Raw genomic sequence first — 16,834 nt, 5'->3', positions numbered from 1 at the left:
TTACTCAGTATCTAGCATTTTGTCAGTAATGCACATTTTCAGACAAACATTTAATGATCAAACTATCTTCATTTAAAACCACTTATTTCTTACCAAATTTGAAGGAATTATAGGTATGTAATAAAAGACACATGTAATAAAAATTTAATTAAAGCTGTTTTTCATTTTGCTATGAAACTTCTCTGTACTTGGCAAAACAAATTAAAAATGAGAACAAACTGTTCTCAGATACTAAAGAACAACAAGTTACCATTAGTTTAAAATAAAATATTAGTAAGTGGACTTCAGATGGTAGTTGTAATATTTCAGAACCTTTTTCTTTCAAGTCATTTTAAAAACATTCATTTTTGAAGTAAGTCTTCATTTAGTAGTTCATCTTTATTTCCATCTCAACACATAAAAGAAGATGAAACAAAGTTATATCAGAAAGAGGCATTGCTATTACCTGAAAAGAGCTAAAAGGAAATTATGATTTTAAAAGCTTCTTAAAAAGGCTCAGAACTGAATAAACTTCCATGCTTGCATACTTTAAGGACAACATTTGGATAATCTTTATGTTACTTAATTCTAGGAAAATAAAATACCTTTTGAGTAATAATGTCAGTAAAATTACTTTTGTTTATGTACACTTACTGCAATCTCTCTACAGGCCGACATGGATATCCCTGTACCTTCAATTTGCTTCAGTGCATACTCCTTTTCATCTTTTCTGTGCACACATGAAAAAAAAAAAAGAGAGAAAGAAAAATATATTTAACTCTGACTTATATTACACCAATCAATATAACTATAATGGTGAAACACTTGAATTTGGTCTGGATGAAGAAGCTGAAAAGCCAATCTGCTTTTATGCATAAGTTACACTTTGATATGAAAAGCAAGTTCTCTTTTAACAAAGACCTTACAGTTTCCAAACAAAAATTTCTTAATAAAAAAACTTGGTTAACCTATATCCATTTAACCTATATCATATCTCTCTGAAAACAGACATAATATCTTTTTATTATGTAGTTTGCTGATAACTGCACACACAGAGTTTTAGAGGACACTGTCCCTGAAATTCCAGGGTACTGTCTACTACTGTGAAAACGCTCTCTTAGAAATATCTGGGAATGGCAAGGTTTTTTCTTGATTTTATGAGCCACTCTCAATCCACTTTTATTCCTGAAATACTACTATTTTAAACTAATTATATAATAAGCACTGGCTACTCACAGATCCCTACACAGCACATGCAACTGTGCTCTGATGTACAAAGCCAGAATATGAGACGATGTTCAGTCCAAACACTGCACTATCCTTTTAAATAATCACAGCTTGAAGTGATTTAGAGGGACCACCAAAAGAACAAGAAAAGCGGGTAGAATCTTGAAGCCTCCATGCTATAACAGAACCAGCCTACAACATGGTTTTGCAGGATTCAGCTCTCAAGGAGAGGTACTGGTAGGCATCAATGCCCAGTGTTGGTGCCCCTTTGCAGACTCACCAGTCACAATTCAACAACCCACAAGCCCCTATCCAAATTCCCATGGCATTTCTGGTAGACCTTCACAGTTAGCCCTTCTTCCAGTCCCAAACCGTTTTGTTTTGCCACACAGAAAGATTCTCAAGTCGCACTCGCTTCAGTCTCTCTGGCTTTGAACTCCAAGCCTGTGTCTTGCCAGCTTCAGCCTGTTTCCCACCTCCCACCAGACTCTCTCCTCCCAAAATTCATGGGATGAGAAGTGACTGAGTGGAAAAATGTGGGGACAAGATGACATAACTTGAAATAGCCATCTACACATATATTATAAGTAACACAGGCAAGCATTATTCTCAGTAATTTTCAGGAGCAGCTAAACCCTCAATGCATGTATACAGTTAACACCGAGCTACACTTTTTAAAAGAAAATTTTAACAAGAAAAATTCCAGATGTTTTCCAACTACACAAGAAAATGTGTAACTTCACAGGTGATAAAATCATACCTTATCTCACTGTTTCTGATTTAATTAATTAGTCCAAATTTTAAACAGCAAATAATAAACGCCCATCCCCTCTTATACATGGTCCTACTATCTATGCAGAGGATTTCCATCCACCACAAAGTAGTGACTCCATTAACCCAAGTCACCTACAGACACTGTGAAGACAAAATTATATTGCGTGCAGAACCAAAACCAACTCTGGACATACAAAATTGATCATGGCATTTAAACTATGGTCGTGTTTAAACTACGCAGCACAAACAATCCCGTGCACAACTATCAGCTGAAATCCCAAAGCAACGTAGTCAGTACAACACCGCATCACACCCTTCTTTTGGCACATCTACTGAAGCAGGCACGGGACCACACTGATACGGTCACCCTTGAACTAGTTCTACCAGCAAGGCACTGCATCCAGTTCCTCAGACCTTCACAGTGAAGGCCAGTGCAGAGACCAAGCGTGACACTTGGCACACACTGCCTCCAGCAGCACTGCTGAATGCCACCGCCACAGCAAGGCTATCAGCACCTGACAGACGGCCAGTCCATGCAGGACTTTAGGATACAAATGAGAAACTATGAAAGATGTTAAAAAAAAAAAAAAAAAAAAAAAAAAAACACCAATCCAACAACCAAAGGTATTACAGCATGTGAAAAAAGGAGGCAGTCTTACTGAGCTGCAACCCAGATAGTTCTAAAACACTAGGTTTTGTAAAAAATAAACAAAAATAGGGATAATGAAATGCTTATCTATAATAAATGGGTGACAAGGATAAAGAACTCCAAAGAGATCTTATTCTCAATCTGACTTTTTTCTTCTTCTTTTTTTTTTTTTTTTTTTTAACCAACAGCTTTGGAATCGTAAATACAGCCTCCTTTAAATACTACTAATTACTTGCTTTGGCAGAAATGCAAGTCTATACAAATACTTTTCCAAAGTTAACTGTTCTTATTATGGAAACATAATAGCTACTTAAAGTACTTTCAAAAGATGCCCACCAAGTGATATTTTAGCTAATAATATTTCCCATTCAAGATAATTTTGAAAAAGAAAGAAATATATTTGAAACTGCAAAAGCAAGTCAGCCAGTGCAATCTGACGAAGCACATAATTCTGGTTATTCAGTGAAGTAGCCAAAGAAAAGAACATAGAGGTACTTTATTAGCTATTTCCCCACTTGTAAGAATTCAATAAATAATAACAAATGGTGTGTGTGATAGGTAAGTACACTGTTCAGCTCCCTAAAGACCAATGCTCTCACTAAACACTTGAGACGGGGAAGTACTTATATGTCATTTCAGAAAAACTCTAGTGAACTCTGAACACATTTCAAGAAATTCTACAGAATTACACAGCAGGAAAGTTTTTATAAATCCTTTTCTGACAGATCCTATATCCGTACATTTTTTACTGGAGCGAAGCAAGCACGATCAAGTTAATAACAAATCCAAACAACAACCACAAACCACACAGCTGTGGTATGAGGCAAAAGGCACCCATGCCAGGGATAGCCAAGCAGAAAGCAAGGTCTTTGCCCACAGCCATTTTTATCTGGTCCACAGGAACACTGTCTCAGGAACAGATCAACTAACTTGAAGGTCTTAACCTCCAGCTGTAAGGGAGTTTGTCTGAGAGCAGGAAGCAAGTGGCACAAATCAAGATTTAATCAAGCAGGTTGTTTCAAACAGCCCCCCCCAGGCTAATGGTGGCAATGTGAATACGTTTCACTAATGCAAGCAAAACACATAGAAAAGCAGAACTCAAAGGGAAACCATACTTATGGAAGCCGTGAGTTAATTTTTATTAACGCTTTTCAAAACTGATGCAGAAGAATTTGCCTGATAAAACAAGCACCACATCACACTAATAACAAGGCTTCTCTATGCTTCAAGCTCTCTTACCCAAAACTAGAGGTTAAAGCATTGCTTCTGTTTTCAGAAATATTACAATTCATGCTATTCCAAGAGGGATTAACTTTTTATCAAAATGACACTGCCAATATGAGATCCTGCCCTCTGAAAACTTCCCAACTGGCATTTCAGACTGCCATAGGTAGCACCCAAACACAAAGGTCCTCATGTCTGCCAGCAAGTATTGAGAACACTCCTCCACTATAAAAACTTGGTCTTCAAGATGAAGTTCTTCTCCCTCACCAATAAATATCCCATTCTGCAATCCTTAAGGTTAATGTCAATAATTTAATTTGTACTGTGCAATGGAAAACTCTGTCCTCTTGCCCCACAAAATTCTAGTCAGTACTTGATACCCAGCTGCAGTATTCAATCCAGAAAATGAAAATACGATTACTACTTCATCTGGGTAATGCTTTCAGTTTCCATTTTCCAAATGCTTTGGAAAGAACAAAGTACCAAATTTGCTTTAAAAAAAATGTAGTTCAGAAAATTTAGAATAATTACAACATTTCAAAGAAGCTAAAGTGCCTTAACTATTGCAATTGTACTTCAGAGACCTCCCATCATATGGGAAACTACTTTACAAACAAGTTAATGGAAAACTAGAAACAACTTGCCCAAGACCATAAGAAAAATAGGAGGATTTGAAAATAGTGCATGGTTCAAATAATTGTTTTATCCCTATTATTCAAATTTGAAGACTTTCAATGATGGTCTCTCTTGAATTCACAGATAATTTAACATACATCCCAACTTCAGAATTAATTATCCACATCAAGGAACTGGCTTGAAAGACTGCCATCACTCTGAAGCTAGATCTGTGACTATCACATCAGTTAATACAGATATTATCATTACAGTATATACTAATAATAGCTGCTTTAAATTAAGTCCACAATACCATAAATAAATAATTATTAAAGTGCACATTTTCTTAAGCAAAAAAAAAAAGTGCACCATAAAAACATTTCAAGACTTGTGTAGAAAAAAAAAAGTAATAGAAAAGAACAACAATTCACCCCTGTAACAACTCTAATGGAATTTAAGTATTTGTGACTTTGTAGGACAAAGCCTGGGAACACTAGGGAATTCAGCACCCTTCACAGTAGTGCCTGGAACACTACGTCCATACAGGTGTCTGGTTACATTCAGATCACTTTGTTTAATTGCTGCCAGACAACATTCAGTTAATCGCTCAGCAGGAGATCACAAAGAGTTGCAACCCTTTTTCCCCCTGAGAAAAGGCAAAACCAAGACGCTGAAATGCAACTAGAAACGAACTGAAAACCTCATCTGGAACACAGCAGCCAAGCCACTAAATAGATCATGCTCAGGACTGGTTACCTTAGGCAAGCTGCTCATGGATTTAATCCTGTACTTAGCACATGGCCATAGCCCTTTACAAAGGTAACGGTACCAGAAAAGAAGTCTATGACTGATTGGAAAAAGGGACATGATCCTTTCCAAAAAGTAGTGACTTCCTGTGCTTTAGTGTTTTTATGGATATAGAAGCAGTCACTAAGCCAAAAGAATTACTTAGATTAAAAAAAAAAAATCTACACGTGGTGTCTCTAGGGTGCATGTTCTTTACCAGACTAGGAAAGCAATTTTCTTTTACTGCTATCCTCCAAACGTATCAAGCCTTATCGAGTCAGCAGCTCAGCCAGCTCATTTTCTTCCACGTGACAACCAGTCACAAATGACAGAGGCTGTGAATCTACAGACTGATCTAAATTTATTTCTAGCCAGCAGCATACATGTTGCATTTCAATGCACTTGCATTAGTTCAAGACCTACATAAGAAATTCAAAATGTAAAACAGTAAGGATGGTAAGCAGAAATTTGAAAGGAAATCTCTGACCACATCAGCCCTTTAAAAGGTTTGTCTTTCTTCACTTTCACAGGCAGCAGCTAAAACTTCACAGCAGCTATAGGCTGTTCCTACAACCCAGACATGTTCACCGCAAGTGGCTGGTTTTGGTCATGAAAAGAATGGATGAAACCAGCAGGCATTTACCTCATTCTGCTACCATGAAGAGTTTCAGTAATGTATGTGGACTGCATAGCTGGCCTCTGTGCTGATGCATCCCCCAGAGGTTTGGTGGGAACTACCTTGGTGTTGCAAGCAGAACATCACACGTGTCAGTCACAGGAAAGGACTTCTCATACAGAAAGAGCAGACATGTATGTCTGGTCCACATGGACCTGGGCTTTCCTCTTAGTGGCAGTGTTGCAAAATGTGGAATATGTAAAATTTTCTCAAGGAAGGATGTTCTTTAATGTTTGATCTTTGTATACATTCAAGCCTAATCAACAAGCAGGGAGATTTAGTCTGTGAAACAGAGAGCAGCCCATGAGCTCTAAGCGATGTCCAGGTGTTAGAAAGACAAATTACTGGTCGGTAGAATTGCCTTGTTAAGCTTTAGGGCCTGACGGGTTTCAGTGATCTCACACCTAGAGGGAGGTTAACGTAGCTGCGGAGAAGGATGTACCACTGACAGCAGACACAAAGAATGCAGAATTTATGGGCCACAGGGACATTGGGCAGAACCCCCAAGATGAGGAAGAAACTCCTAAACCTTCCCCAGCAGCTGTGCTGAATCAGCTCGGGCTGGGTAAAAGGGAATTGTGCAGGGGGAGATCCCGACACCGACTCACGGATCACTGACCCAAACCCCATCGGCCCCGAAGAGGAGAAACACCGGGCACTGATCAGCACGGGAGGTGAGAGAATCATCAACCAGCAGAAGATAGAACACTAATTAATACAAGGATTAGGTAACATGTAGCCAATGAATACTAATTCCTTTGTTTGCTGACATGTATAAAGGTTTTGATAGTTGTTGTACTTGATTTGTGGAATTCCACTGGGCACCCAGGCTTGCAGACCTCTGAAATGAAATAATCAATGTCCCTCTCAAGTGTGTAGCTATCGGCTTGCTGCCCACTGGGTAACGAATCCAATTTTTGTGGACAGCAGCAGGGTGGTAAACAACCTCCCCAACAGGCAGTAACTGTTCAATCCTTAAAAGCTGAGCTTGTATCTTATCTGAAACATCTACAAGTAAACTTGAGGAGTAGGGACAATGCAACAAACTTACATCAAACAGGACAGGCTCTACTATACAATATTAAAAATAACTAGAGTGAAAATAGAATTTCCAAGGCTGATCCACGTAAACAAAAGGAAAAAACTTTTTGGAATGGAGACAATATGCTACAGTAAATACTGCATTTCTGTTTGGGGTTTTTTTTGGGTTTTTTTTTTAATTTTTTTTTTTCGAGGGGGGAGCGTTTCTCAAGTCTTTACAATCTCAGTTTTCAAAAAGGGGCTTAAATTGGTGTTACTGTCTGATGATACCTACTGAACTCCACTAGGTCTCACTCCAAACACCAGATGACACCAGATAGCTCAGTATATACACAGAATAACACAAGGAGGCAGCACTTTTCTCTTCCTTCTGCTACCTTCATGTCCTTCAAAGTCCACCCATTAAACCCTTTAGAACAACCTAACACATCCAAAAGGCACAAGTTTGTGCGTCATTTTAGACATTACTCTTCACAAAATGCAACAATACCAAATTCCTGAATGCTGTATGGTTTACTACTCTATTTTTCAATAAGTTCATAGACTTGCTAATGGCAGGTAGCATAAATGGCTAGCTCGGGAATCATAATGCAGTCTGTGAAATTTTTAAATAATTACTTTTTTTTCTTGGTTGGTTGGTAAAAAAAAATAAAACCTTTCAAGAAAATAGAATTTTTTTTTGTTGAAATTAGCATTCTAAGCTTTAGTCTACTATAAATTAGCAGAGACATTCAAATACAGAGCAACTGATTACTACAATTAGGCTTTTTAAAGAGATAGCTGACCTTCATCACATACACTATGAGAAATGGGCAGAAGAACCATTACATGCAGCTTCACCTGCTGGAAAATCTGCCATGTTCCAGTCAGACTAAAAGAATTCTTATTAAAAGTACCAACTGCATCATATTATCAATAGACACTCTGTGTTACCACAGCACCCCATGAGAAATTGAAATGGATTTTGCTTTATAATCTATAGAACAACCCAAAATACATCTCTTAATCACACCAGTGACACAGCTACCCTTCCCCTTGTTTATTCCTCTGTAAATCAGTTTATGAACTTGGGGAAATGTGCATGTTAAAGAACAAGGCAAGTTCTTCAAGTGATGCTAAGCTACTTGTCATTAAACAGAATGCCCTTGACATTGCCTGCTTCCACAGAGCCTCACAAAATATGCTGAATACCTATAAATCCCCCACAAACTTCACCTAACATAAATGATGTGTTCTTTATGCATGAGTAGATAGCTGATTAAAAGGACAAAAAGTGAATCTGAGCACTGATAAGGTTTTCTGTCATTAAAAAAAAGAAGCCTTTTCCCAGCCATTATTTCACTAGACTGGGAATGGGGAGTAGAGGTTTCTTAATATCAATGTGAGGAGACTAAAAGTATTCCAGCACCATTACACAACTTACCCATATGCTCTTCTCTTTATTCCAATAGCTTCTAATTCAGAATTTTAAAAGCAAATCTTTGTAGCATTGATAACTTCTAACTGTTAACAACAAATTCGGATTATTTCACAACACAGTCTAAGATCTATGTAATACCAGATGACTGAAAATCTTCCTAACCTTAATCTATTAAAATTTAGCCTTTACACTGTAATAATAAAATTCCGTATGTGCAAGGGAAGAGAGCACAACTTCAGTCACTGCCACCCTCACTCCAAATTTATTGATGAAAATTCAGAGACTCCAACCAGTTACAGGGTTGTTGCCATAGCTAAAATTAGACTGATTCTTAAGTATCTGGAGTGACTGAGAACTGTGAATTTCATACAAGTACATTCATAGCAGATTGGGGTAAGCAGACTTGACAGCCTGTTCGTAAGGGTAAAAACTGAAGTGTTCACATTACACCCCGAAAGCTGTAAAATTATTCTGCTGCTCCAGGTAGCTTCTTCCAGCACTTGCTATATTTAAGCAAAGGAGAGAGCTGCTCCTGATTTTATTTCTTTACAGACAGGCTTGATTACAGATAATGAATAGATTTAGGAAATACCTCCCTGCTGGAAAGGATACCACATGTGAGGATTTGCTAACTTAAAAAAAGGAGCAGCAGCAGCAAGGAGTAAAATACCTCTGAAATAAACGGGAAACAAATTTTTATTTGTCAGTGAGTTACATACCAAGGTCATAGAAACAGGGTTCTAAGACTATACCAAAAAAGAATCTGCCATTTGCTTATAAAATCACTTAAGAAGAATGATTGCAACTACAAATGTGAAAAAATGAGCAGTCTGGGTTTGGAATTTTTTAATCCTAAAGCCATACTGTAATGACACAGTCCAGCTTAATGTGCATCACAGCTCTGTCGATGTAAATTTAGCTAAATACTGCAGCTTTGATAGGTGGGAAATTACTATCAAATCACCAAATAGTAGGAAGCCTGTACCTCTTTGGTGTCTTTTTTAGCAAGAACATGTCTGAAATACCAGGTGCAGATTTTTTTCCTAAAACCCTATAATGCATTAGGTTCGCCTATAGCAGAATAAGGGGAATTATTGGCTCAATGTAAAACCTAACAGAAGGGCAATGGCCTAAAAGCTGCAGTTACTCAGTTTTCCTTTTCCGACTCATGACATAATCAAACGCTTCCCCTAAAGCACATGAAAGCCCAGATTTAACAGATTCATTACAAATTTTCTGTTCTTTTCCTTCAGACTTCCTAACTCAGACCATCTACAGTGATATTACCAATTCTCAAAGCCAGACCTACCTGAAAGCTTGCTAACACAATGTGGGTGTGATTCTTAGGTGAGAAATTAGCCTTTAGGTACTAAAGCTGCACCCAGATCATGAATAAGAAGCAAGACCCAAGTTCTATATGGGCAGAGTAGGACAGAGTGAGACAGAGCACATTTATTACACTTGAAAAGTTACAAAGTTGAAACAACACCCACACAATAAAGCAGAAGGACTGGAATGAATCTCCATAAAATCACCACAAAGTCTAATTTAATCCAATCTGTAATACAAAAAAATCGTAATTTTTGATTTTTTTTTAATCTCCACTTTTTTCTTCACTTCAGTGTCAGGGGATGAGGATTTCTTGAAGACAGAGGTCTTAATTCCAGCCACTAAGACAACCTTGCTACTTCTCAAAAACAAACAAGGTCTTTAGTCAGCTATCATATCTGTTCCTGGGGGAAGGGAGGGGCATTCTGCTTCCTTTGAATTTCAGAATTCCATGTCCCATAGGCAGAATAGGCTACTGTCACAATCTGAGGTTTAAGAACATCACTTGATAGAGTTTTATGCTGGTTTTTCCCCCCATCACTGAAGTGACACTAAAAGTAGAATAAATGGCGTTCTACTCATAAGAAGTCTTTTGGTTGTTCTGAAGGTCAAGTTAAATTTGGCGATTTGTCTACCTCTGTTTCTCATTTGAAGCATGACAGAACTGGGCAAAGGAACAACTGGTTATCCAGTACAATGACTGGTTTTAATCAAAAGATATGAACATAAGCTAATTTTGAAATCTACAATGCCCTTGAGAACAAGACAGCTGATACTGAAATTCCATTGCAGGAACAGGCACATTCGAAGACATGAGCTGACACCCACTCTCGGCTGCACTGACAATAATTAACACAAGCAACAAACACAGCATTTTTGAATGTGCAAGGTGTTAGATGTTAGCATGAATCCAAGGTGATTCATTATTAACACAGGTGAGAATCTTCTCTGAACAACTCTGAATTTGCAGAATTCTTTTGAGAAGTATCTCTCTCTACACAACTGACTTCAGAGCCAAACATGCTGCTAGATATGTCATGCATGAGTGGCCCTTGTATCTCTTCAGGCTCTCAGGCCCCACATTACCAATGAGATGGGAAAGTCAAGGACAATCACAGCCAGAGCTGAATCCCAGCAATACCTGTGTGAGCGCTTCCAAGTGCTCTAATAAAGATGGCAAAACAAAGGCACAAAAAAGGCAGAAAACCTGGCCACACAAAAAGGATTGAGTCTTCCTTCAACTAATGCACGAGGAAAGCAGATACATTGCTTCAAAATAGTGAAGCATACCTCCAGATGGAGTTTCCATTCCAGCAGATTTAGCTTTTGCCTCTAAGTCAATTGCCTATGACTCTCCTTTTCACTTGACTGCAAAAAAGAAATCAATAGCATTTTCTACTTAAGTCAGCACAGTGACCAAAAAAAATAATCATACTGCGCACAAGGCCCACTTTATGGGAACACATGTTTAAAGCCACACTGTCCCAGACTGTCCCCATTTGATATCTGTGCTTTTATTTATCCCAGAACACTGATACTTAACGGAGAACGCAACACTCCCCACACACACAGGAAGCTATGGCCATTGCTCCGTCTCTTGGAAAGCGTATCTTCAGTGTGGTTTCATCTACAAGATGAGCAACTGTAGAATATTTCAGGATCATGAATTTTGTAGGAAACAGATGACAACTAAGGAAGAAACAAGGAGTACTACAGTGGCCTCATTTGAAAATATTGTTTTAAAGATTGCTAAACCCAGAAAAGACAGAAGCAAACATGAACTTGAATAAAGCCCTTCAGGGATCTACTCTTTCAGTAATCTCAGCTTCTTCAATCTTTCTCACAACCAGAAAAGTCGGTTCTGCTTTCCAATAAAGTAAAATTTAAAAAATAATAAAATCTTAAAATCCCCAATCTCAACACACTACTCAAAAAACCCAACCCACACTTACAGACATCCATTTTGTAAAGGTCAGTTGACACTATCTCCATTTCTTCCCTCCAGTCTTATTAGATACAGCAGTATTTCATAAACTCTCTCAAACTCCCACCACTATATGAAAAGATTGTACTCCCACAGAAAAGTCTAAAAAAATGTTAATAAAAAAATTCAGATATAGAGGTTAAGTTGCAGTTGAGTTAAAGACTTTCCCTGGACTTTGTCAACAACAAATTTTGGTTTAAAATATTTTTGCACTTTTTTCTTCTTGAATCTGTTGAGACAGGGAACTTTACAAGAAGTATAATGATTTCTAACATCATCACAACTAGCATTGTTATCTATCAGTCATCTAACTTAGAGTCAAGCAAACCACGTAAACCAAGTTCCCAGAGCTGGGAGGTCTTTTATAAACCTATATTATTTAGAAAACATGAAACTCAAGTCAAAACAATAAACTTCTTGTATTTGCTACACAAGTAGAAACTGTTCTTCATTTCCTGAAGTCACATACTGAGTTAGCCAATTTATTCTAAACGCAGTTGCCCTGGACCAGTTTCAGCATTCCTTCGAGCAAATGCGCTGTTATTGAAACAAATAAATCTTTTTGAAATTCTAACACTTTGTTTCAGGAAAAAAAAAAAAAAAAAAGCCTGCAGTGTATGTCAGTTCTCAAATGCAAGCAAAGGAGCTCAAAGAACGACACATCTTTGGAAGCAGAATGTAAGAGCTGCCTATCGCTGCTGCTAACAATCCCTTCCCGATCACACACATAGACCGCACCTCTTCCTGGACTGAACATAAAGCAGCAGCAAGCGCACGCAAACAGAGCCACTTCACAACACTGAACCCGGCTACAAACGGAGGACAACGGCACCCTCCGACCCAAGTCTATGCAAATCATGAGCTTGATTAGGGCTGCAGAAGAGGCAAACAGCATTTCAGTAGGTATTTTCAAAACATAGGTGAAAATTTAATGTTACTGGCAAATCTCTAGTGCAATTTGGTCAGGATATTCCACAGAAATTTTGGTTACTTGTACAAACACATCTGCAGCATTATGAACCACAGCAATTTCTGGGGCTTGGGGGGTTTTCGCTGATTTTTTGGCTTCTTTTTAAATCATACACAATGTGAAAATACTCATGTTGAAATAAATTTATTAAAAACACCTCTATAAATCTACCCACAATGTAACACATTAGATTGGATCACCCAGAAATACAACATATTGCTATATATACAACAACAGCTATCTCAAGCAGTTTGCACAAGAAGTATTTTGCTTCTGACCCAGTCCATGGTCTATCTTGCTTTGCACCCTTATTACCAGATGGAGGGCAGAAAAGAAACTGTTCTTCCCCTTCAACCTCTTACTTCCTTTTCTGGCAGCTCTGCTGGAAAACTCTTAACCCCCTCACTCAGTAACAGGAAACTTCTTGCCCTCTTCATTTCTTTAAAAAAAACCACCACTAAACTTCAAAAGTTTTTCCTTTGCATCTTATGGGCTAATTTATGTACAATTCTTTCTTTACGAGCTTGGGAAAACTCAACTGTTTCTCTCAAACACAACCCCTTCTACATCTTACTGACCCCCTTTCTTCTTCAAGCTCCTACTGCCACCACACCAACTTTGTGCTTGCCACAGTAGCAGACCGAACATCAGGCAAATGCTATTTGCTTTCTGAAAGGTGATGATGCACTTTACAGCTCATTTCTGCACTTAGTTTTGGGGTGAGTAACAGAAGAAACGACAAAATAGCCATGGGAGAAACCAAATGCAAGAGTCTGTGGGAAGCACTAAAAATTAGTCATCACCACTTGCACTATCCTCTTGGGCAGGAAGCAAAACCATGGTATAGTTGCAACAGCAGCTCTCATTAAGGCACAGATAAGAAGTACTAATTATCTCCTCCTAGATGGGGACTTTTCTACTAGAATGCATGGCAGGCAACTAGTTAGACAGGTCTGGTTTAGTTCTGCTGCTCTCTCACACACTAATTGAGAGCATTCAGTGGTTAAGAAGTATTTTCAGGATTTGCAGGTAAACCTAGTATTTAGGTTTTCTTTGCTTTTGAGAGATTTTAGCAAGGCATAAATACCTTCAGCCATTCAGCCTTCCTCAAGTTTCATCAGAAAAAGAAAAAATATGAAAGTGGAAAGCAAACCACAGGTTTTCAGATACCATAACTGATAGGAGATTTTCCTGCAGAGAGAAGTAGGATCCAATGCATTGCATTCTGACTTTGGTCAATAATCCTGTGATTTAGCCTGTCACAGGTTTATATTAGTAAAGAGCAACTATAGCACAACACTCAAATTACTTATGTTCAAGGCAATGCCAAATAGAGGAAGTAAGAAAATGAAAAGGTATAAATTCTTATAGACTCTCAAATATCTAACAAGTATCAACTTGCATTGGTAAATAATATACCAGTTTCACATTCAAGAGAGTACAATCATTGCCACACCAGTGAGTTGCCTCTCTTTTAAGATTAAACGCAACTGCAGTACACATGTACTCGTTCCCGTCATTTCGCCACCAACGTTGTTCATTTGCAGCATTCAGCTAACTTTAGTGCAAGCTTCCTCTTCTGACAAATTCCTGCTATATAACTTAAATTACTTAAGTTTTACAAAATAAGAATATGGGGAGAACAGTACACAAATTAATTGCTATGTGAATACTGATTTAAGAGATCAAGCAGATTACCCTTATCCCTTCTACAGTTCAAGATTTCTACCACCACAGTGACCTGAGCCACCACCTTGACCAGAGCCAACCTCGGAACAATGTAACAATATTAGCAGAAATACCAAATAAACCAAGTTGCCCCAGCAGAATTTCTGGTTTTGCAATGGAGCCATGCTTCATAGCAGATTTTTTCTCTCTCTCTTTATCAATATTTTTCCACTTCTGCTTCAAACAGAAAATATTCATGAAATAAAAAAACTAAAACAAACCAAAGTTGACATGGCCACAACCACAACCAGCATTCCTGTGTTAAGATTATATACTTGCCTTGGCTATATACTTCATCCTTCTATCTCTCCCCATGTCCTACCTTTCACAGAACCATAGAGTGATTTGGGTTGGAAGGAATTTCAAATATCCACCCTTCTGCCATGTGCAGGGAAACCTTTCATTAGACCAGATTGCCCAGAGCACCATCCAGTCTGGCCTTGAACACTGCCAGGAAGGGGGCATGCAACTCTTATGTGGACTTGGATGCTGTGAGTTGAGAACCTTGCATTAACAATTCTGCATACCAACATCAGTCCAAGGAGGAAAACAGACTCTCCTCTTCAGTTACAAGCTTACAGTGCTGAAAAATAGGAGGAAGAAGGGGGAAATAATATTTCATTTGTCTTCCCCTTCCTATGCCTGTATTCCACAGTGATGTGTCTGGACTTGCATCATTGTTGCCCAGTTCTCAAAAGGGAATTCCGTATTTGGCAACTAAGGTGAAACCCGTTTCATACCAACTCTCTTTTTAAAAGTTACAGGTACAGTAAAATAATCTGACAAATTACAAAAGTATGCTACTACAGTAGCATATAACCTACACCCTTGGTTCAGTTGATACATTGTAAATATCGGCAGTGCCGAACCTTTTATACTTGCCAAGGGATAACATGGCAGGAAGGTCCCCCCGGACAGCACCAGCTACTGAGCTGGCACTGAGCCTGGGAGCTGCCCAGGGTACAAACCCGGGCCCTTCTACTGCCATCATTTTGAAAGCTGATCACTTCGTATTTCTGTCGTTCCTTCAGTAACAAGACTATAAAGCATGCACTTGCTTTTTGAAAGGTTTTCTGAAACATACAGATTAAACTAAAATGACAAACTTTTTTTTCCTTGCCAAGTAGCTATATAGGTAATAGTTCTAATAACCTTTGTTGTCCAAACACAGATAGTAAGTTGAATAAAAAATAAAATAGCCCTAGATTGAGAAAAAGCAGGCGCCTCAATTGTTTGTTTACAGGTAAGCAGAAGCGGCAATAAAAAGCAAGCTTTTATTCGCATGAAGATACAGCTTCTGCAAGCGTTGCATCTGCTGTCGCTGCTACAGAATGAAGAACAGACTGGCCTATTTTCTACTTGACTCAAGTGTCCCACTATTCCTTGCGCTCCCGACTAACCAGCAGTGGTATCTTTCCAGCTTGCTGACTCATGCAAACATCCACCTGCAGGTGGACTGGCATCCTGGTGAAGGAACGGAAATACTCCGTAGTTGCTTGGGCTCAAAGACTGATCATTTTGAAAAAGTAAAGGAAATTAACTCAGGCATACGCCACTAACAGAATTTCCAAACCTCACTCATCCTAAAACTCGACTCTGATATAAGGAGGAGATACAAGAAGTGAAACAACTAAGCACAACATTGTAGCTTAAAACGTGATCAAAGAAGTGGCAAGGAACATAATGAGGAGGGGTAAGGCATGAAACAAAACTACGTTTTCCTAACCATGGCTGGGAAAAGTTGTGTTCTTTGCTTTACTAGACAGCCGTGAATGTGTCCAAAAAAACACTTAGCAAAAGTCAACATGGTGCTTTGAAGCAGTACACAAACAAACAAAACTGTTACAGATTTTCCCTCTTCGTAAAGAGCTAAAAAGCTAACATGAACGACTGAATTGCAATCAAGAGGTTTATATCATGATCTCCCCCATCAAAGTCACTGTTCCAGTTTTAGTGTACATGAAATAAAGGATTGGACAGCTTATATAAATACCCATTTTCTACACCTTCTGGACTACAGAGGTATTAATGAAAGTTCTGTAAGCCCAGGTGCCTAATTTAGCTAAATGTACAACACAAGCAGTACCTCCAGACCTCATCAGACCACACAAACACTACTGAACTAAATAGAAGCTGCAGCTGCTCAAAGTCTTTAAAAACATGATGCCATGCATTCAAATGTAACACCAACATTGTTCAAATCTGTCTATTTAAAAAATAAAAAAATCTTCTAACTCTCATAGAAACCAGTCAGCTCACTAGAAACATGCCCAAATGATCTTCTGCTTTAGGCTGAAAAAGCTAAACTAAGCTGTTACTTTGTCAAAAAATACTTTTATGCACAAGCCATTCAAGCAGATCTAAGCAACACAACCACTTTTTTTACAAGCATTTTATCGAACAGCTTGCCAAGCTTCATATAAACACATTTT

General features: G+C 38.3%; 1 protein-coding gene across 2 annotated transcripts in view; it reads right to left on the bottom strand.

Annotated features, from left to right (window-relative positions):
- CDK19 (cyclin dependent kinase 19) overlaps positions 1-16,834 on the bottom strand; it is a 121,711-nt gene that overhangs the window by 101,879 nt on the left and 2,998 nt on the right. For both annotated transcript variants that reach the window (XM_040058000.2, XM_040057999.1), the window contains exon 2: positions 634-709. In XM_040058000.2, coding sequence (XP_039913934.1) covers positions 634-709 — 76 coding nt within the window. The remainder of the gene's footprint in view (positions 1-633; positions 710-16,834) is intronic.

The sequence above is a fragment of the Hirundo rustica genome, chromosome 3, assembly GCF_015227805.2.
Source record: "Hirundo rustica isolate bHirRus1 chromosome 3, bHirRus1.pri.v3, whole genome shotgun sequence".
NCBI classification, from domain to species: domain Eukaryota; kingdom Metazoa; phylum Chordata; class Aves; order Passeriformes; family Hirundinidae; genus Hirundo; species Hirundo rustica.
This window is presented reverse-complemented; position numbering and strand designations above follow the sequence as displayed.